This window comes from Neomonachus schauinslandi, chromosome 5 (genome assembly GCF_002201575.2).
Source record: "Neomonachus schauinslandi chromosome 5, ASM220157v2, whole genome shotgun sequence".
NCBI classification, from domain to species: domain Eukaryota; kingdom Metazoa; phylum Chordata; class Mammalia; order Carnivora; family Phocidae; genus Neomonachus; species Neomonachus schauinslandi.
In genome coordinates this window covers 4,913,351-4,935,664 of record NC_058407.1, presented here as the reverse complement: position 1 = coordinate 4,935,664, position 22,314 = coordinate 4,913,351, and the positions used below count along the sequence as shown (strand labels likewise).

General features: G+C 58.0%; 1 protein-coding gene across 2 annotated transcripts in view; it reads right to left on the bottom strand.

The window, feature by feature from the left end:
* Positions 1 to 22,314, bottom strand: part of PHF21B (PHD finger protein 21B) — an 88,011-nt gene that overhangs the window by 21,218 nt on the left and 44,479 nt on the right. For both annotated transcript variants that reach the window (XM_044915770.1, XM_021687799.1), the window contains exon 3: positions 63 to 155. In XM_044915770.1, the coding sequence (XP_044771705.1) occupies positions 63 to 155 (93 nt within the window). The remainder of the gene's footprint in view (positions 1 to 62; positions 156 to 22,314) is intronic.

Sequence of the window (22,314 nt, the reverse complement as noted above, 5' to 3'; positions counted from 1 at the left end):
CAGTGCTTGAGGGGCTGGGGATGAACAGACAGACCCCCCGGGGCCCACCACGAGCTGCTTACCTGAGGTAGCACCGCCACTCCTTGCCCGGCCAACCTCTGCAAGGAGCTGACCTGAGGACCCGTGACAGGCACTGCAGTGATGGCTCCCAAAGCCTGAAAGACAGGAGGGGGCACTGAGCCGGGACCGGGGACACCGCGCTGAGGTCACCGGGGCCGCCCAGCAGGTGCGCGGCTCTCACCACCTGGCGGAGCAGGGGGACAGCAAACTCGGCTCTTCCCTTTCTCCATCAGGAGTTCACAACCACAAAAGTATGTTTTCATCACGCAAGACATTTTGGATACCAGAGAAAGAAACAGGATGGCATCGTCCAGAAGACAGTCCTCGACTTCCTTTTTTACAAGTAAGGTTTTTTATATTGATACCCATCTACTAAAAGCCAACAAAAATCAACATTAATCCATACTTTGCACAATTATTTTTATAAACAACAAAATGAATCCAAGACCTAAAGGTAAAGCCTAAAACTAGAAAACTAGGAAAAAAACCACAGGAGAAAAATCTGTGGGACCCTTGGTTAGGCAAAGAGCCTTAGATATAACACCAAAACTTGATCCATAGAAGAACAGTTTAACATACTGGACTACAAAAGAATTTAAAAGCTCCTGAAGCTTAAGTGTGAAGAGAGTGAAAAGCCCCAGACTGAGAACACACACTTGCAAGTCACCTCTCTGATAAAAAACTGGCATCTGGACTATATAGAAGAACTCTCAAAATGCCATCATCAGAGGGGCGCCTGGGTGGCTCAGTTGGTTAAGTGTCTGCCTTAGGCTCAGGTCATGGTCCCAGGATCCTGGGTTAGAGCCCCGCATCTGGTTCTCTGCTCAGCGGGAGCCTGTTTCTCCCTCTCCCTCTGCGCACCCCCCCCACAAGCTTGTGCTCCCTCCCTCCCTCGCTCAAATGAATAAATTAAAAAAAAAAAAAACACCACAATCATCAGAGAACAATCCAATTAAATAAAGGAACACAAGATTTGAACAGATACTTCACTAAAGAAAATAGGCAAATGGCAAATAAGCACGTGAAAAGATGCTAAGCAGCATTAGTTGTTAGGGAAATGCAAATTAAAACCACAATGAGCTACCGGGCCACCCGCCTACTGGATGGCTGCATTTGAAAAGATGGACCAAATCAGGAGCTGGTGATCCTATGGGGCAGCTCATCCACTGCTCCTGGGAACATAAAATGGGACAAGAACACTGCAAAACAGCTTGGCCCTTTCTCATGAAGTTCAACATAGATTTAGTGCTATGGACTGAATGCTTATGTCCCCCTACCCCAATTCCTGTGTTGAAACTCTAAGGCCCAGGGTGACGGGGTGTGGACAAGGAGCCCTGACAGGTGATGGGTCATGGGGGCGTGTTTCCTCTCTCCCTCTCTCTCTCTCTCTCTGTTTCCTCTCTCCCTCTCTCTCTCTCTCTCTCTCTCTCTCTCGCAGCAGGAGGATGGAGCAAGAATAAGAAGGTACCTGCTGTGCTCTCCTTGTGTCTCCCTAAAATCACATGTTGGGGGTGCCTGGGGCGGCTCAGATGGTTAAGCGTCTGCCTTCCGCTCAGGTCATGATCCCAGGGTCCTGGGATAGACAGCCCCACATCGGGCTCCTGGCTCAGCGAGAAGTCTGCTTCTCCCTCTCCCTCTGCTCATGCTCTCTCTCTCTCTCTGTATCTCTGTGTCTCAAATGAATAAATAAAATCTTAAAAAAAAAAAAATCACATGTTGGAATCCAGGCTCTCGATGTGGGGGTGTTAGGAGGTGCGCAAGTTAGGAGTGTGGAGTTTTATGAATGGAATGGTATTAATATCTTGTAAAAAAAGGCTCCAGAGGGACCACGAGCCCGGACCCCATGGGAGCCCTGACCCCATGTGAGGATGCAGCGAGAAGTCCCCCAGCCGGAGAGGGCCCTCGTCCGTGCACAGCGGCGCAGTGATCTGGGCCTTGCAGCCTCCAGAACGGCGAGCAGTGAATGTCTGTGGGTGCTCTGCTGTCCCGACTCGCCCGGGAATGCCGGCCGCAGCTCTGCCCACAGCGGCCCGGCTCGGGAACAGGCCCACGGCCGAATGGCCAGTGCTCTCTGCACCCAGTGGACTATCGCTCAGCGATCAAAAGGAAGGGGCAGCTGATACACGCAACCACAGGGAGGCACCTCGGAATGGTATGGCTGAATGAAAGGAGCCAGGCACCAAAAATAAAAATAAATTAAAAAAAGAGGAGGACATACTGTATGATGCCATTTCTATAAAATTCCAGAAACAGTAAACTCATCTCCAGGACCAGGAAACAGGTCAGAGGTTATGTGGAGATGAGGGGATGGGAGGAAGGGATGATGAAAGACACTGGGCACTTTGAAGGGGGAAGGATGTGTTCACCATCTTGATCCTGGTGCTGGTTTCGTCCGTCCCCAGAGGACACGGCGGAGGGTCCACGAACCACAGAGCTGCTACTCCTGATTGTGGGACGGCTCCTCCCGCCTCTCGAATTTGCCTTAAGACAGCTGCCTGCCTCTCTGCACAGAGCCAAATCCCCCACATTTAACTGGAAATCCACTGTGGACAATTGTCAGAACAGAGCTTTACGTGCAAAGCAGAGAGCACTAAAGACAGACGTGGTCCATTTGTGAGGAAGGTTCTCGATCCATCGCACCATCTTCCGTCTCTCGCCAGCACGGTTCGGTAAGCAGTGCTAGAAGAACATCCCAAGCACGCCCGATGCCCACATTTTAAAAGATTCTGCCCCACCTTCTGCATGGGAATGAGTGTACAAGGTTCTGCCCTCCCCAGCCCAGGCCTGCAGGCAATCAGCAACACCATCGGATCCCTGCGCCGGCCCAGGCGGGACAGGTGGGGGCAGGCACGGAGCCCCATCTGATTAACAAGCTTCCAGGGGATTCTGCCAACCTGGAGACCACAGGCTGAGAGGAAGCCGGCCTGTCCCTTCGCAGGTTCTGCATCAGAGACCCACACAGGCGCTTGATGTCACCAATGAGTGAAGCTGTGTGGTCCCCAGACTGCAGGGATTCCTGCGTAGATGGGGGCTGGCCAGAAGATCCTAGGGCCGCAGAAATACATGCCCAACACCTATGGGAGCCAGAGAACAGGCGCCAACCGACTTTCCCTGGGAATTCCCTGCTGGCTTAGATGCCCCCATACAAGCCCTCCGGATGCCGCCAACCTGTGGGAGTGGCTGGGCAGCCCTTCCAGATGAGGGGTGTGCACCCCCTGCGTGTGCATCCAGTCTTCGTGCGTCTTTGAGCCCATCAGCATACAGGTGTGAGGGCTGCCATGTGTGTCTGCTTTGGGGGTGTTTCTATGCACCAGCCACTCGTTTCTCTGGGTGTCCACTTTGGTGCATGTGTCTCTGTTCTGGGCACTTTCCTGATTCTCTGTCCATGTGCCTTATGGGCTCGAAGCCTTCTTCCTGGTCAGCACTTGGCTCTCTCTCATGCGTTGTCGGACTTCCGTCCATGTGCCTTAGGAATTTACTGTCCGGGAGGGGAAGGGCGGGGACCCAGAGAGACTCGGGTGGATGGAAGCTGCTGGAGGCAGAGACCCTGAGGTCGGGGCGGGTGGGGGTGGGGAGGGAAGGACAGGGGGAGCTTCGCTGACCTCATTCTCCACACTCAGTTACCAAGAAAGAGACACAATGTGCCACAGGGCAGTGACCGGACGCCTGCAGGCCGCCCACAGAACAAACAGCATTCACCTGCTTACTCCATCAGCGAGAACACCCAACAGTCAGGGGCACCTGACCATGCTACAGTGTGTCGGGGTCCCTCTGTGCCAGGGCATCGGGAGGAGCCCCAAAGACGGGATGGCTCCCGGGTCAAAGCCCGAAGTCCCGGGCTTTTAGGAGGAGTCTGCTGCCAATGGGGCTGCCAAGCCGGGCCCCCCACCTCCCGCTTCCGGGGACGGTGGGTTTCGTCCCAGGACACCCGAGTCACCTGCCACCACTGCCCACTCCCCATCTGTCCGAGGCAGGTTTCGGGGGGCCCCCTCCAAGCCCCAGCTACTTGCTTCTCTCTGAGGCCTGCCCCAGAATGTGTGCTTCCACATCCTTATAAAGCTTTAATTAACAAGCTGAAAGGCATTTTATTTGGCAGGGGCTGACCTTCCTGCTCCGTGTCAGAATTTATCGATACCAGCAGAGACAATCATCTTGGTGGCTCCTTCACGAGGACCACGTAGTTTATAGCCACACTTTCGTCAAGATAAATGAGCTCCTTATGACTACGCTTACAGCTCTAAGCATCTTAATAGGAAGAAAAAGGGTCATAAAAGTCAAAGATAACTTCAAATTTTTCCTGCATCGGCGGAGTCCCTGGGGCAGCGTCAGAGAAGCTCAGGTGTCAGGTGTCACTGCCCGTCCACGTGCTGGGGACAGACTGGCTCTGACACCAGCGGCGTGGGGCCCCCTGGCTCTCTGTGCCCAGTCTCCTCATCAGCAACAGGAAGAGATCCCGCTGCATGGGGCACGCGAGGGGCAGAGGGAGTGGGCGCCGTGGGGTCCGCATGCTGAGCACTGGGTGGTGGGGCAGGGGAGGGTCCATCCCCTCCAGCCTGCCCAGAATTAGGGAGGGACAGGACTTGTGGCATCAGCCTGTCCGGGTACCAATCCTGGCATGGCCCGTTTCTTGTTGGGCGAACCTGGGGAAGCCTCATCCGCATCCCCTGACTCTGAGATGGGATGTGCGTACCTGGCTCCACCCTCCATCAGAGCAGAACACCCGGGGGCCCAGCCGTGCGGGTAAGTAGTAAAGGAAACCAGCACTACTGTGACTCGGGCTTCCAGCCTGCGCTCCCATCAGCGGTGTTTCCTTCTGTGTCAGAGGACAGACCACGGAGCAGGTCTGCCTGCTGGGCTCCCCCGAACCCCAGGCTGGGGTGAGCCACGGGGCCACGCCCCTACTGGGTGGAGGTGCTTTCAACCTGCCTTGTGGCGGGTCCCGCGACCGTGGCCAAGACCCCCCTGGTGGCCTCCCTGGACCTCTGGGCAGCACCGGACACCCCACCCCCACGGGGACCCCCTTGACTCCCTTGGTCGTTCAGCAAACGTCCTGGAGCACCCACTGGGTAGCTGGCCGGCAAGCTGCTTGGCCCCAGGAACTGGGTGGTGGGCCCGGCCTCACAACGGCTGCTCCCATCCCAGCCCCTGACCTGATGGATCAGAACCGGCTTGCACCTCTCTGCTCCCCTGTGGGACTGCAGCTCCCGGAGTCGCCAGCCCAGGTCCGGCCCGAGCAGGAACCTGGTGAAGGTGTGTGATGTCTGTCATCAAACAAGGAGGGTCTCAGGCCTCCAGTGTCCAACCCGGGGACGCTTCCCGCGGTGCTCAGGAAGCTGCCGAGGGACAGGGGGCTCTTCCTTCACACCTGCAAACACAGGCGGCAGACCTGAACCCGCTCTCCACACACGTGCAAACCTGCTCCCCGACCTCCGGGCCTTGGTTCTGGTTCCTGCGCCCAGAACGACTCCAGACCTCACAGAGCTGCCCTCTCAGTGGGACCAAGGGGGTTTCTGAGGTGGCCCCGTCCAGGCCATGTCAATGTGTTCCTGAAACAGACAGAAACCCAGCGGTGGGGGCTGGCCCACCTCCAGGATGGGAGGGCATCTCCCTTGCAGCACCTCGAGCCAGGCCCTGTCCTGCCCGGCTCCAGCCCACCTGACCCCGCAGGTCAGCCCCGAATGCTCAACAATGGGAAGAGTGACCGTCACACCTTCTACCACATCCGGGCACCGTCCATGGACAGGTGTCCACCTGTGCTTTCCTCACGGCCCCCCAGCAGGGGCCTGGCCCACGGACAGCCGGGAGGGAGACCGGCAGCCACGGCCAGCAGCATAAAAGCACCAGAACTGATAGAGAATTCAGTGCCGCCAGCTCGCAGGCCCTCGGTGGCCGTCTGCCTCCCCCAGGCATGCCACAACCCCCAGGACAGGCAGCAAGTCAGTGGAACTCAGTGTCCAGACCCCTCCTCTTTCCTCTCCCTTGACACAGGAATGGTGCAAGGGGGCGTGGGCACGGGGTCACAGTGAGCCCCTCCCCCAGGCCGCTTCAGGGACAGGATGGCAGGGAGGAGGACGGACAGCCAGCATGAGTACTGGCCGGGTGGCGGGGTTGGGTGCCCATGGTGTGGTCAGTGACCAGAACAGAAAGTGACCCTGTAAAGGGGACCGAGACAAGGCCAGGTCACAGGCTGACCCTTAATGACCTTGGAATTCATCACAGGAACGGTGGCCTCTCGGAAGGAGGCTACATCACCGAGAGACAAGTGTTTCTAAAGTGCGTGACTGTCCCTCTCCTTATTTGACCCTATGTGTTCCGAAGGGGGGAACAGGCCCAGTGGGGCTGTGGTTCACTGGGCACCTGGGTCAGTGAACGGCAGAGCCGGGGTCCGGATGGGGCCCCCTCCATAGCCCTGCGCCCCGTGGTGGCTGGGCTCTGGCCAGCACTGCGGACCCAGAAGATGGGAGCTGCCCCGGAGCCCTCCTGCCTGTATCCGGGCACGTCCCCTGTGACCTTCGCTCACCTCGTCTGGGAGGGCGCTGTCCAGGAGGGGACACGGGTCTGAGACCCTCTCTGCTGGTCCGGAGTGCCGAGCACAGCTTTGAGGACAGCAGGGAAGGGCACGTTCCTGTTTCTCAGGCCTCTCCAGCAGCTGGGAAAGTGCTGAGCTGACCGGAGCTGGGCCTCCTGCTTCCTGCCCCCCACGTGGCTCCCACCTTCCCCCAGCTGGGTGACAAAGTGGGGCAGCCGCCCTGGGCCTCCAGAGCCACCCAAAAGCCCCCGGGAAGGTGGCCTGGCCTCCTGTCCCTCCACGTGAGCCGCGTGGTTGTGTGGCTTCTCCGGTTGTGATTTTCGTCCCGTCTTCAGAGAATGGCCGCGAAGTGGGGCAAACATAACAAGGAAGCTCCAACGTTGGGAAGTGCCAATAAATATTAATATAACAGAAGCACCACTTTTGCTGTTGTGTGAAACCAGTTTATTACTCACCGATGAAATCCACCTGCTGCCTTTACCGCTGCAGGGAAGGACTCAGGTAGCTCCGCGTGCAGCCAGCGAGCTCCCGCTTGGCCCGGCCACGACCACCCACCCAGCCCGGTGCCCCCACGCCGGCTCCCGCTGACCCCAAGCTCGTCCATGCGGGACCATCGGGGGCCACTGGGGGTTCGGGTGAAACCCAGGGAAATGCACACCTGTTTTTGCTGTCCCATCCAGGGAGTCCCTGCTCCTCCCAGACCACGTCGTCTGTGTCTACACCTGTGACTGGGCACCCACCCAGAGCCATGGTCCCTGGGGCCAGCCAACCTGCATGCAAATATCATTCCCCTGCTGGCCTGGCTCCTGACAAGTGTCCCTCTCACCTCCTGTCTGAAGCAGGGGAAGCGGGAACCGCCCTCCCTGCTCAAAGGACCCGAGAGGAGCAGAGGAGGCGTGAATCATTCCAAGGGCTCCTCCATTCACAAATCTGCGTCAAGGACCAACCGAGGCAAGAAGGAAGAGAGGGAGAGGCCAGGGGGTTGCCCGATGAAGCGAAGACACGCATGCCCAGGACTGCAGGTCCCCTTCCGGACACATACCCCAGGGCCACGCGTGCTGGGGACACAGATGGGAGTGGCTGCAGGACAGCACCTGCCTCGGGGAAAACGAACTGTGCATCGGCAGGGGATGGGTCAGCTATAATGTCCTTACGATGGAGAGAACATTCCGGCTCCCAGCAGCCAGAGTGATAAGCCAGATGTGTACACGTGTCACCACTGAGCATGGGGACACGCCCCGGGTAACACCCACAAGTGCTGCACGACACCGGACACCATTCCCGTCTAGCAAGCACCGCCCGACTGTGGTTTGCTGATGTATAATAAACACGCAAAACCGATTTATGATTGTGGTTGCCCTCGGGGAGGGGAAGGGAAGGGAGGGGAGGGATGGAGGGAGGGGGCGTGGAGGACACCTCCTTCTGCCTGTTTTACCTCTTCACAAAACGATCAGAGCAAATGTGACAAAATGCCTGTTTATTCATTTGGGCAGAAAACATATGGAGATTTATTAAAGTTCCCTTCGTGTATCTGTAATTAAAAAATAAGCATAAAAGGAGGCAGAGAGGGCTCTGTACAGAGAGGAAGTGGAAAGCCTTCCTGAAGGAGGTGGTGTCTGAGCTGGGCCTTGAAGGATGAACCAGAATATTCAAGTGGGCAGCCAGGTAAGTGCATGGTAATTAGGAGGGACAGGTGGGTGGTAGGAGGGGCGAGGGCACCAGAAACAGGGGCATCAAGGGGCTCTAAGCATGGAGGACTGGACCACAAAGCCAAAGGTGGGTAGTGAAGGAGGAGTAGAAGGTCAGGCAGGGCCCTGAATGCCACATCCAGGAGCTTGGCCATCCCCTGTGGGTGATGGGGAGCCATCGGTCTTTGTAGGCTCTTGGATGGTGTAGCCAGGAAGGAAGCGGGCTTTTGTGTGGAGGTCGGACCTGAGGCCAGGTGGTAAGGTGTGGACTGTGAGCCATGGCAGAGCCCTCTGGGGCAGACAAGAGGCTGTAGGTGGTTCTCATCTCTTCTGACATGATGGATTGCTGGCTGGCCGCTTCCCTAAACGGGCAGAACTCCTGAGCAGCCCACAGCGGTGCGGAGGCCTGTTTAGCTCTCCCCCCCAGGACTGGCTGTGTTGTGAGGTTCTTGCCCAGGGGCACCCACACCTGCCGACCCTGCCCTGGGCATCCTGCTCTCTCCTGGGGTCTGGGAGGTGGTCGGTCCCCAGTGCAGAACAGCTCCAGGGAGACGGGCGCTACGCCCAAGGGGGCTCTCAGGAGACTAATGCTGGGTCTTTACAACAAGAACGCTCTTCCGAAACCAGCTTCTCCAAACCCCGCAGGGAGACGTTTTCTGAAGCTCAGACCCGGAGATGCTGCACACAATGCACCTCCGAGCAAACCCATTTACTGAGTGCGCCATGGGGGGAACCGTACTGGGTCCCGGTGACCCTGACCGAGCGGGCCAGCCGAGGCAGGCTGCCCAGGGCCACTTAACCAATGCAGAGGTCCTTCCAGGGGAGGCCGTTCTTAATCGGAAAGCCCCAGAAAACACGAGCGGCTACTCGGCGCTGACATTTAAAACCCTCCTCTCAGCAGTCTGTGTTGCAAAGTGGTTGCATTAACTTGAAAGGGTGTAATTTTATGCTATTTAGCAGGAAATATACACTCTAAATGGCATTGTGGACTGAGGGCTGGGGGCTGTGATCTTGAGGGTAAGCCAAAAAAAAGCCGGCCACAAGTACCTGGCAACCACAGGTGGGGGCGGGGGTGGGGGCGGGGGCGTGCTGGAAGCTTCCTCACGGCAGACAGCCTTGGGAAGCCGCGCCCGCGCTGCGGTTGGGGCTGTCCTTGGGACCAGCTAAAGCAGCCGCGTCACACCCACAAAACTGGGAAAGAAGTGCCATTTCTGAGAGAGCACCAGACTCAGAAGCACAGAAGCCAGCCAGGACCCCGGCCCAGGACCACCTGCCTGGCCCGCCGGGTGGCCCTGTTCCCTAAAGGGGGCTGCTGGAATGGAAGCCCCTGGCTAGAAGGCCCGAGAGCAGGCTGCCCCCCCCCCCCACACTGCAGGGGTCCCCTCAGGGAGGAGCCCGGCCCCCGTGAAGATGTGGCCTTGCAGCCCTGGAGAGGGCCTGGTTTTGGCCTATGGCACAGAGGACCCAGGGACAGCGGCTGGAGCCTCGCGGCCATGGGGAAGAGCCCGGGGCTACTTTTCCTTCCTCTCATCAGTCCCCCAGACCCTGCCGTTATGGAGAACATGCAGTAGGGAAGGCAGGAGGTGGGAGGTGGGGAGGGGGGGACAAGGGCCCCAGGCCAGAGGGAAGCATGGGATGGCTGGTGCCTGCCCTTCCCCGGGCCTTGGTCCCCACAGACCACCTGTCCCCTGGCCTCAGGCCCCCTGCTTTCTGGGACATGGAGCATTTGTCTGCTCCTTGGCAGGAGGCCTGGGAGCAGCTACCTGGGCCCTCGGATCCGGAGGCCGTCTTCAAACAAATCACAGTGACCGCCGAATGCAATTGATGGGGGTGCTTCCAATGGGGAGTGTTCTCCCCACTGGCCTGCAGATCTCGGGAAAATAATAATTTCCATACGCGATTGGCGGACGCACACTCCCTCCTCACCCTGCCACCTCCGACAGCCCGGAATCTAATTTAGGGGAGGCCCATCTGCACGGAGCCCTGGGTTAGCGCTCCTCCACCTCTCCGAGAATGAGCCCGCCCTGGGCAGTGACCCAGACACTCTTGCCTTCCAAAAGAGGGCCCCAATGTGCAAAACAGAGACACAGTCTACTTACTGCAGTGAATGGTGTAGAGCTCAGCATGCAACTCCATGGATTATGACCAATGTCTACACCCAAGTAACCCAGACCAAGATACAGAACCTTCCAGCAACCCAGGGGCTCCTGAGTCCCCCTCAAAGCAGGACCATGCATTTCCACCAGGGTTCTAGCTGGGGAAGCAGCATCCCGTGTGGACAGGTGTAAACAAGGCAAGGTTCCCACCCAGTCTGTGGGGGTACAGGCTCTAAGCAGGTGCTGGGCTAGAATGTTAACTCAGAACTGGAGGTGCCAGCCAGTGAGCCTGTCCCCACTCGGCGCCCACTCGGCCCCCACTCAGCCAGCACAGATGGAGGTGGATGGGAGGTTCCTGCCCACAGGGAAGGGAGGGCATGGGGGTTGACGTTGATACAGCACCTCTGTGCGCCACAATTCTGGGAGATGAGTATCAGGACCCCGATGGATATATAGATGACAAAAATGTAGGGAGTGAAGTGACCTGCCCCAGGTGGCAGCTGGTGAGAGACAGTTGGGAGAGGACCTGGCGTGGACCCTGGGAGGGGACCCTGGCCCTCAGGCTTCAAGTTCACAGTCCCCCCACCACCCTGTCCCTACCCCTCCCTCTCTTCCTCCTGACCCTGTCCTGCAGGATGAGACCAGGCTGTGGACGGCAGGGGGAGGACACACAGAGAGAGGAGCTCAGCGTCCCCCAAGGGCTCAGCATGGCCATCTCAGACACACAGGGGGACTGGGGAAGACAGAGGAACGCAGTGCCTGGCACATAGGAGGTGCTTAATAAAGGCACAAGCCAAACCCCTTCCCCCTCAGAGGTACGTCCCAGCACCAGCCTGTCCAGAGCAGGGCAGAGTGGGACTGTGACACTTGGTGGCCGCACCTGGGAGGTGACAGCCATGGTGGGGATTCTAGCATGGGGCCCTGTGTGGTGGGAAGGGAGGGGTCCCAGGGTCTCTCATGCCAAATGGAAACAATCCCGGTGCCACCTCCCCCTCAGAGTGACTCAAGACCATTGCCTCACCTCCTGACTCAGTTTCCCCATCTCTAGGATGGGGTCACCAGCATCTAGGGGAGATGGTCAGGCAGAGCGCTAGAAGATATCTTCTGAACTTGACATTGATGAGCCCAGCCTCAGGCAGAACATGTGGTGGGAGCGGTGACAGCCTGGCCACAGAGCATTCCACGTGCCAGGTGCCACAACGGCCCCTGCAGCGCCATCGCAAGGCCAGCCCTGGGCCGGCACGCTCATTTGGCAGGAAAGAAACCCCCGTGTGATCCTCACTCTTTCCCGGACAGGTTTCTGGATGCCAGATCCACTGTACGCTGAGCGGGCTCTACCAGGTCACGTCTGGGGACTGCCCCCAGCCTCGCCGAGACACGCCGCAGGTAAGGGCGAGCACACAGGAGGAGGAAGGCTGGCCACAGCCCACCAGAACCCCCCTCTGGCCTCCCCACCTCCCCAGGATGATCCATCGGCTTAGGGGATGGGGGTGGGTTTGTCAGGAGGCCCCAAGCACAGGGCCACACAGAGGGAGATTCAGCATGATTGTCCATCCTCTCAGCAAGCTCACCTGGGGCCGAGGCTCCCTTACGCCGTTCCCTCCGGGTACCATTCAGCCCAAAGGACTTTTCTCGGGAGCCCAAGCGTCTCCTGCGAGGCTGCAGGCAACAGGAAGGGGCCAAAGCCATCTCCGGGCACTTCTGTGCCACACAGATGTCTAACCTTCACACCCCACAGGATGGAGGCCTGGCAGCAGCTTTGAGACTTCATGGGGGCAGATGCCTCAGGCAAGAGCCTCTTCTTATATGAGAACATGAACCGACGGGGGCGCCTGGGTGGTGCAATCGGTTAAGAGATTCATGTCCTGATTTTGGCTCAGGTCATGACCTCAGGGTCGTGAGATCGAGTCCCACGTGGGGCTCCACACTGAGTGTGGAGCCTGCTTAAGATTCTCTCTCTCTCCCTCTGCCCCTCTCCCTGCTTGCGCGCTCTCTCTCACTCTCTCTCTCAAAATGAATAAATAAAATCTTTAAAAAAAAAAAAAGAGAGAGAACAGGAACCAACAGTTGCTGAGTGTTTTAAGCTGCCAGGCTGACTTTCAACGGATATGACCTCATAGAATCTCACTACACTTCCCTTTTACAAGGAGGGAAACTGAGTCCTGGAAGAAATAATTCTGACAGCGCTGAAAGAGAAAGAGAAGGGAACCAACAGCAAATGCGTCCAGTCTTTAGACGGCAGCCTGAGTCCTGCACTAGTCCGACATGACCGTACGACGTAGGTTTACTGCCCACCCACCGCCTGCCGGGTACCATGCGGGGTGTTTTTTTTTTTTTTTTTTTTAAAGATTTTATTTATTTATTTATTGGAGAGCGAGCGAGAGAGAAACAGCATGAGAGGGGGGAGGGCCAGAGGGAGAAGCAGCCTCCCCGCCGAGCAGGGAGCCCGACGCGGGACTCGATCCCGGGACTCCAGGATCACGACCTGAGCCGAAGGCAGCCGCTTAACCGACTGAGCCACCCAGGCGCCCAATGCGGGGTGTTTTACACGCGCTCTCTCAGCTACTCCTCCCACTGCTCTGTGAGGCATAGACGACGGCCCGTTTTACAGAGGAGAAAACCGAGGCCCCAAAACTCGACGCTGTGCCGGAGAGTTCTTGCCAACCAGCTTTCTTACGGGGCTCCTCCCTTCACCCCTGGGTAAATGGTTGAGCAGACTTTTGGGGTCCTTTCCTCTGAAATGCATGCCCCTCCTGGATGTACCCTGGTCAGGCTCCGCCAGTGTCCCCAGGAATGGTGGTCTGCAAGTCCCACCCCCCAGCCCACTCCACAGGAAGTACAGGGATGAGAGAACAGTAGGAGATCGGGCCAGCGGACTCGGGGACACGCTCTTCAAGCTTCCACGCCTTTGCACGCACAAGTGTTGGCACACGCGCACATGCACGCACACGCAGTGCCCCCTGCCTGGAAAGCCCTTCCCGGTTCCCATGCCAGGCCATCAGCCCTTCTTCACCCTCACTCAACGACAGTGGGTGATGCTACCCACAGCCCACGCTGCAGAAGGAAGCTCCCCTGGCCCCGCCATGAACTCACTGGGTGGGTGGTGGGCTGGGACACATGACTCAACCTGGCCAATCACAGCCCTGGATTACCTGGGACTTATTATTGGCCTAGAGGATGGGCACGTGACCCAGCGGCCAATCAGAGTCCCTTTCCTGGGACTGCTTCTTCAATAAGGAAAGAGCAGCTGCCCTGTCGGGGCTGCGGGTAGTCGTGGTCCTTGCTCAGGGACTGTAGGCCGTTCGCCCCCCGCCCCGCCCAAACCTGGGACCCCAGAGTATCACCGCTGGGCTGGCTCACGTTGCCACCCCGGGCTGTCATCCTCACCTCGTGAGTCCTGGGGAGAACACGGCCTAGGAGCCACGCAGCCTTATGCTTCTCCAAAAATGCCACGCCGACCAAATGTCCACACGTGTAAGCTGCCAGTGATGGTTCCAAGGAGTCATGGTGACCAGTCCGGCTGTCACTCCTGCCCCTGCCCTCACCCCCGAGCTCCCGGGTGACTCGCCCGGAGCTGCAGGAAAGTGGCCCAGAGACTTGGACTCAAACCCCATCCCTGCCGCCGATGGGCCGAAACCCCTGCACAACTCACGCAAACTCCCTGGGCCTCAGGTTTTCTCATTTGCAAAACAGGGACACTTAACTGGTCCACACTGGGCTGCTCGGACTGTCCAAAGAGAAGCACGTGACACATACCCAGACCCTAGGATCCCTGAAAAAAAGGGAGACGTGAGAGGGAGGACAACACGGCCTCAGGCAGCTGTGACTTTGGGGAGGGCACCCAAGCAACGGGAGCCTCAGCTGCTCTACAAAACGGGGATGCTGATATCGGCTTCAGGGGGCAGTGAAGGATCAGTGCTGCTCTGCTCTAGAGGGTGTGGCCCTGCCCCGTCTCCTCCCCCATCAAGGACGCCCAGGCCTCAAGCAGAGCCTGCGCTGAGCTGGACCCAGAGACGTGGGGTGCGGTGCGTGGTGACGGTGTGACCATGGCCCGCTGCCCTCGGGAGACACTCAACATTCTGTTCTCTCTGCTGTGGTAGTTTTAGAAGAAACAGCACTTCTGGCTGGAAATGAATAATGGGTTGAAAATAAGTTTTAGATTTTGAGTTAAATGTACTAAGGGGGGGGAAATCCTTATAGGCTAAATATAGGGGAGAACACCTCTCAGGAGTGAAGAAGCATGCTGCCGTCTTCCCTGCTGAGATGCACGGGCCAGAGTCTCCGCCAGGACAGCGGTGGCCCACTTCGTCACCCCCACCCTGCCCCCGGAGGGCTCCTCCCGGCAGAGTCTTTGGGGACAGGGAAGGTGCTAGCAGCCAACCCGGTTGGAGGCTGCTCCCTGCAGGGGCCTCCGCTGTGCCAACCATGCTCCAGGGCATGGCACCCCACTTCTCAATACTCGGATGGTCCCTTGTCCCCCCACAACCCTTCCACCCCAGGTCCCTGAGACGTCCTGCCAAGAAGTAAGCCCCAAGAGAAGAGCAACGTCAGGGAGAAGCTCCACAGGCACGTCCTGTCCACCACAATCTAGAGATGAGTCCCATGTCACAGAGGAGGAAACCAAGGCACACAGAGGCAGAGTGGCTTGTTCAAATCACACAGCAAGTCCGAGGCAGAGCTGGGATCTGGACTCAGCTCTCCGCAGCTCCAAAGCCACCTCTGAGTGCTGGACCGACTGCCAGCCACCTGCTGCTGGTGAGCAGGTGAAATGTGGCCCATGTCACCTGAGACTCGCTGTCAGTGTAAGATACCCATGGGATTTCAAAGGCTTAGTATGAAAAAGGTAAAACATCTCACTGATATTTGAAAAAATTAGTTACATGTCAAAATGATAATGTTTTGGTTATCCTGGTTACTAGGCTTCTAGGAGATACGAGATCACACACGTGGCTCCCATTATACTTTTAGTGGATAGAGCTGTTCTATGGGATTGTTCAAGTTCAAGACAAAAGCCATGGATGTCCACTTCTAACACAGAAGCAAAAGCATAAATGACCTTGTGCTCCATGGTAACAAGAGGACACACTCAGAATAAAAACCATACTTTTCCACGGGACTAGAGACAAGTGGTGGATACAAGGGAACCTTGAAAGACCAAGTTCCAGGGAGGAAGGATGTGCAGGGAGGGGAACATCCGCACTTGGGGTGGGCACCCGGTCTGAGCACAAGTGCACAGAGGGGCAAGGCTGCCGAGGACCGAGGCACCGACGCACGACGCTGGGAAGTCAGCCGAGCGTGCCAGGGCAGCCGGGGAGTGGGAGATGGGGCGACAGCGTTTTAAGTTTGGCGATTTCTTATGAAATTAAACACAGCTGTGCCCTAGGTGCTGGCAATTTCACTCCTAGGTACGGACACGAGAAATGAAAACATGTCCTCAGAACGACGTGCACACAAATGTTCAGAGCAGCTTTTTTCGTAATTGCCAGAATGTGGGACCAACTCACATGTCCATCAATTGGGGAATGGGCAAACCGGTGGTGGCAGATCCACACCATGGGCTGTCACTCGGCCACACCCGGGAGTCAACGGCAGGTACACCTGTAGCATGAAGGGGGCTCAACAACAGCGCTGAGTGAACAGAACAAGACAGGAGGCCACTTACTGAATGGGCACGATGCTCAGGAACGGGCAGACGCATCAGGTGAGGGCAATCAGAAGGGGCGGGGGGAGACTCAGCGGGCAGGTGCACCAGGGAGCTTTCTGAGGTGCTGGGAATGTTCTGGATCTTGACGGGGGTGTGAGTTACTCGGGTGTACGCCACTGTCAAAACTTGTTATGCAGTACAATTAAGATCTGAATTTCAATGTATGTAAATTATACTTCAAAGGAGAAAGCTGTATGTCTAAAACAGGGCAAGGACTGCAGCTCCAAACCCCCAGAGAGCAAGGAAGAGGGGGGCAGCTGGGGTGCAGGACCCCCTAAACCCCATTTTGGAGGCTTCATAGCTGAGTTTGGACTGGAATCAATGTTTGTAGTTACGTCAGTGAGGGCCTAAAAAGCAAGGTGCCGTCTCCAGGAAGGAACCTGCGCCCTGCGAACAGGATCAGGAACAGGTCAGAGGGAATCTCTAAGAGCTGTTCATATAGATAAAACACACACTGGCCTCACTGATTACCAACGGAGCTTTGAAGACTTCTGATCCCACATCTCTGATCAGCATGGGAAGCACCTGAAGCTGCAGAGACAGGGGGCTTCCCCCCGACCCCACAGTGGCTCTGGGCTGGGTGCATGTGGCCCCTGCAGCGAGCGGACCCACAGGCCGGGCCCTGACCCACGGGGGCGTCCCGCCTTCCCCCAGACCTCCGAGCGGCTCAGATGGGGCTGGTGCACAGAACTCGGTGGGGCCCAGAGGGGAAGGTGATGGAGACGCTGGGGCAGCATTTCACAATGGGGACACAGAGGGATGTCCAGGAGACTAGGAGATGACAGGGCCAGGGGACTCACTGAGATGCAGTGGGGGCTGAGGCTGGGGAGACTGGGGAGGTGGACAGAGACTTGGGGGGATGTGAGCGGGGCCGTCACAGTACAGCTCAGGGATGCAAGATGGGCAAGGTGGGGATACATGTGACATGAGCAAGAAGCCACGGAGATCTGCTGGGGCTCTGGGAGGGTTTAAGCAGGAGACTGACTTGAGTCATAGAAACCCAGCAAGCCCAGAGTTAGGCAGTGGGGACAAAGACATGAAGAAGATGAAGTCCCTATCCTCAAGAAACTGACAGCCAGGGTTACAGGGTAGGGATGGTGGGCAAGCCACTGCCCCTGAGCCTCAGCTTCCCCATGTGTAAAAGGGAACAGTTAAGGTAAAAGGTAGATGTGCTTAAAACACCACGGACCCCTGCCAGGCACGGAGTGTTCAGATCAGTAGGAAATCATCCACCCCTGCTCTTGGCAAGGGGGCTCGATCTGGGCAGGCTTGCTCCTCACCCTCTGGTCAACTTAATTATTTCCACACCTGAAACCCAAAACCCAGCCCTGAATTGCACCATGAGCCTTGCACGGAGCCTGCACACATCTGCCCCAGCCACAGTTCTAATCCTCGGCATTAACATTTCTCATCTGCCCACCCGCCGTGTGACTTCAGAGGCGTGTGGTCCAGCGCTGCGTCCTCAGTTAATAAGCCCGAGTAATGAGGCTGCGCTGAGCGGCAGAGTCCAACAGGATGGAGGGATATTTTAATTTCAGGTTTTCGGGTCACACGTTATGTGGGACCACCAGAAGGAGTAGGGAGGAGGCCGAGGTGCGGCCCAGGTCAGTGGGCTGCCTGAAGATGGTGTGGACGAGGCTGGGGTGCCAGGGCTCGGCTCTCTGGGTGGAGTGAGGACGGAACCTTCTGTCACACCGTTCCTGCACACACCTGGGGCCCAGGACACACTGTGTGGACAGAGGGAGCCTATCCCGTCGGTCCTCACTGAGGGCCCCAGGGGGAAAGGAGGGTTCCCCTTGGCCAGAGACCCCTGAGTGTACCCAAGTCTGTCCATGGTGCAGAAGTGGGGTGCCCTGGAGTCCCCCAAAGTGCTGAGAGTAAAATGAGGACTAAGCCGTGTTCAAGGAGGGAGAGGGTTGGGCAGGAGACCCAGGCATGGACCCCCACGCACAGCCTCAGGGCTAGGGGGCACAGAGCAGCCCGGGACCCCCCGTGGAGGAGCTGGTTCAGCAGTGGCCGCAGCAGACCCATGGAGGCTTCCTTGCCAGGCCTCCCCCCACCACCGGGATCTCCCCCTCCAGCTCGCTAGCTCCAGCCAGGCCGGACTAACCAGTGCCGCCTCCCCCAGGGTTTGGGACGCAGGTGGACTCGAGGTCTACGGTGGGCAGAAGGGGGCAAGCATGGGGTTGGGGGCAGGGGCACCCCAACCCAGCCTGCAAAGCACGGGCAGTGGCCAACTAATTGTCATGTCATGGAATTTAATTTCTAATCAATATACCAACTTTGAAACATTCCAGCTTGTTCAAGTTTTAAAGGTTCGACAAATGAATAAGTAGAGAGATTAGAGAATGATGACAACACTCCCAGTATGTACCGACCCCTGCCGTGCGTCACGCAGCCCCGACTGGACTTCATCCTTCAGGAACCCCGAGTGCTCACAAGTACTGCTCCTTTCACGCAAGGAAACCGAGGTTCAGAGGGCTGAGTGACTTGCCCGAGGTCACCCAGCTTCCAGCCCTTCCTGGGCCCCCACCGCCAAGCCTCTCCCACCTCCCAGGGGCTGCGCAGCGCAGGGCATGTGCCGAGGGCCCAGGAGTGGGTAAGGCAGCCCCTCTGGGGCCCCTCAGGCCCTGCTCCTGCACCTCCACTCCCTCAGCTCTGGTCTCACCTCCACTGCTGAGAATAAGCAGGCCTTCTCTGTCCCCCTCCCCCACCCCGGCTGCATTTTGTTCCAGGCTCACAGAAGCTGGGGTGAATCAGAAGCAGCTCCCATCCTCCCGGGGCCGATAGTTCAGTGGGGTACAGACCCCTCTGCCCTCAGTCTGTGGGGGCAGAGGGAGGATGTCACCTTCCCAGAGGAGGTGAGTGAGCTGGACCAGGAACGAGGGCACAGCAGGGGCAAAGCCTGGCTAGGAGGGGGTGCCCTTGGAGGGCTAGGGCACAGCAAGTCTGGGGCATGAGGCCCAGGACCCGCACCTGCGCCAGCAACACCTGAGGGCACATCCCCCTTCTCCCAGCTGGACTCAGGAAAGAGGCAGCTGACCCAGGGCCTGGATCATTTCAAACCTGGCCATGGGGGTGGGGGACACACAGGCCCCCAGGCAGTATTCCATGGGCTGCAGATGGACCCCGTGGGCTTCCTGAGCCATGGCAGGACCTGGGGGGGCACCCTAAGCCCCAGTATCCTGAAACACAGACCCCAGGGGCCAGAGAACAGCTACCAGAATACCAGGCACATTGGCCACGCTGGCCTAGGCCCCTGATGGGCATGGCTGAGTCCCCATCACACTTAAATGACCTGCCCAAGCCGGGAGGTAGAGGGAGCCGGGTCAGAACCAGGCAGCCTGGCCACAGAGACTGTGCATGCTCAAGACTATTCTAAGAGGCACAGGGCCCAGAGAATGAAGGGCAAAGGCTCAGGGTCACAGCAGGGCACCCACAGCTCAAGCAAGGCCTGGCTGCTGAGCTGAGACCCAAAGGACGAAGGGAAGCCACATGGAGGGCAGGACCACCCACGCATCGCAGGAAGTCGCAGTACATCTCTGGAAAACACCCAGGAGGTGGGTGTGCAGGGGCCTGGTTCAGGTCCAGCAAACCCCCTTTGGCCCAGCTGGACCTCAGTTTCCCCATTTGCATGATGGGAGCGGGGCTGCAGTGGCTGATCCCCAAGGTCCAGCGTGGTGGGTCTGACTCAGAGAGGAAGGAAGAATCTGAGAACCTTAGGACACAAGCCCAAGGCAGAGGCCCCTAGAAGCGGTGGGGCAGGGGGCCCAGGAGCCACAGCCCAGGCCTGCCAAAGCCAGAGGAAAGATCCGGAGCAAGCTTCTGTTCAGTGAGGCCCTGGCCACGCAGCAGCTGGGCCCTCACACCCACCCCATCCCTCCACCTCTCCTTCCCCCACAGGTGCAATCCTGCCTGCAGACCTCCATCCCAGCATGCTCTCTGCCTGGACACCGGGGCTGAACCAGACAGGTCCCTGTGTCTGTCCCCCAGCAGTGCACAGTGAGGGGGTGGGGGGGCACCTCCACCCAGAAGTATACCTGGGTTGACTGCAACAGTAGCATGAGAATCCCTAGAACAGATTAAGCCCGGGCTCTTGGCAGGACAGACAGACGTACACTCCCGTTTTGTTTCACGCAGGACCAGGTCTGTGCAAGCACCTGGGCATGTATTCGGGGAGGTTCAGGACTTGGATGCTAAGAGGAAGTGTGTGGGGCTCTGGGAAAGGCGCCACTAGAGGTCAGGAGGCCTGGCTCCCCAGCAGGGGGGTGTGTGCCTCTATTTCCTCCCCGGGACGCAGCCAGCTCCCGTGTTCCTGCAGCACCCCCTCCCCCTCCGCTGCCCCGTGCTGTCTGCAGTCCCCGGCATGCACCATGTGATCACTGTGCCCACTCCAAGCCCCCTTCTTTGGAAACCTAACATTCAATCAGGTGATGGGGTTCGGTCCCCATGTGCAGGGGACACAGGTGACAGCGGCCATCTGGGGCGGCGAGAGGCTCAGCACTGGGTTCCGCAACCAGGCCGGCCGCGCACCTGCTCCGAGAAGGCTCCCGGGCGCCAAGGACATCCGCCCCATGCATTCCAGCCCACGTCTCAGCACCTGGGGGGCCAGCTCCGTCTCACATGGATGCAAAACCCTCAGAGCCCAGCGCACAGTAGGTGCTCGAGAAAATGTCTTCGGCCCTTTGGCCTTCACAGCTCCAGAAGACGGTACACTTGAACCTGAGAGAAGGAAGAGCACGGGGCTTGGAGTCAGGAAACTCAGCTTCACCCAGCTGCCAGTCCTCTGCCTCCTTACTCGCCATTCACCATCCGTCGCATGCTGAGCCCCGTGAGCCTCAGTTTCTGATCTGCAAAATGGGAATTATAGCGCCACCCGCTGGTCAGACTCAAGTGGGACACGGGTTGGGGGGATGGCTTGTACACTGTGGAGGGGCGGTTGTCCTTCTGCAGCATTGGGCAGCTCCCACCTACCCCTTGCATAATTAGGCTGTTAAAACTTTTTTTAAAATTTTTTTTTAAGATTTATTTATTTGAGAGAGAACACACACAAGCTGGGGGGGGGGGTGCAGAGGGAGAGGGAGAATCTCCAGCAGATTCCCTGCTGAGCGCAGAGCCCAATGTGGGGCTCTATTTCATGACCCTGAGATCATGACCTGAGCTGAAACCAAGAGTCGGATGCTCAACAGGCTGAGCCCCCCAGGCGCCCCCAGGCAGTTAAATGTACTCTGTGCAGAAGCTGAAAACCACGTCCCTTCAAGAGAAGGTGAGGGAGGAAACATGCTTCATTCCCGTGTGCATCTCATTTCCAGGTTTGGTGGCGTGAGGCACGGACTCCTAGGGGCTGAACGCTCACACCGGAAGGGCCACGACTCCAGCCCACCTGCCATGTGCCTCTCATGTCCACTTCCTCCTGTTCTTCCTCCCCCGTCACTTAAAGGCCCTGACCAAAGCTGGGCCACCAATAGCACGCTTGGACAGGGACAAGCTGGGGACTCAAAGGCAGTCAACAGCAGAGCCGGGAAGTGCACTGACCGTCACAGAAGACGGACGCCCTGCCAAACCCAGCCCGCCAACCAGCAAGCTGATGCGACACTGGGCTCGGCTCGGCTGGCACACGCTGGTTCCACCATCCGGAGCCATGTGGCACAGAACAGCAGGACCTTGAATGCGGACGTGTGCTCCTGATGAGTGAGCGAAAGACGCCGGAAATGACAAATGCCTTGCACAGCCCACCCCACAGGTGTGCTCTAAAATGAAAAAATAGAGCCATGGACGTGGGAGGAGGGACGTGGGGGAAAGGGGGCATCCAGGCTCCGCAGTTAGGCAGAGAGCAGGGCTCTGGCGTGGCACTCACTTGGTCAGAGCTCCGCCTGAGCCTCAGTCTCCTCTGTCGCCTGGGGAGGGAGACCCTTACCTCGCAGGATCACAGGAGACTCATGCATGAGGGGCCGAGAGCAGGTCTAGACGGTGGTTAGTATCAGCCCACTCCCCTCCCCTCCCCTGCTTTAATTTCTTGTAAATTGCTGGTGATGACGCTTACATAACATAAGGAGGGAGGAGGGAAAGCCCTCCTGCATGTGGGGTGCCGTAGAAACACTGGGTTTTATTAAGCTCTGGTTCACGTGGAAATTATTTTACAATTTTTAAGCACTCTCCACCCCCAACGAGGGGTCTGAACTCACAACTCAGAGATCAAGAGTCAATGCTCTACTGACTGAGCCAGCCAGGCTCCTC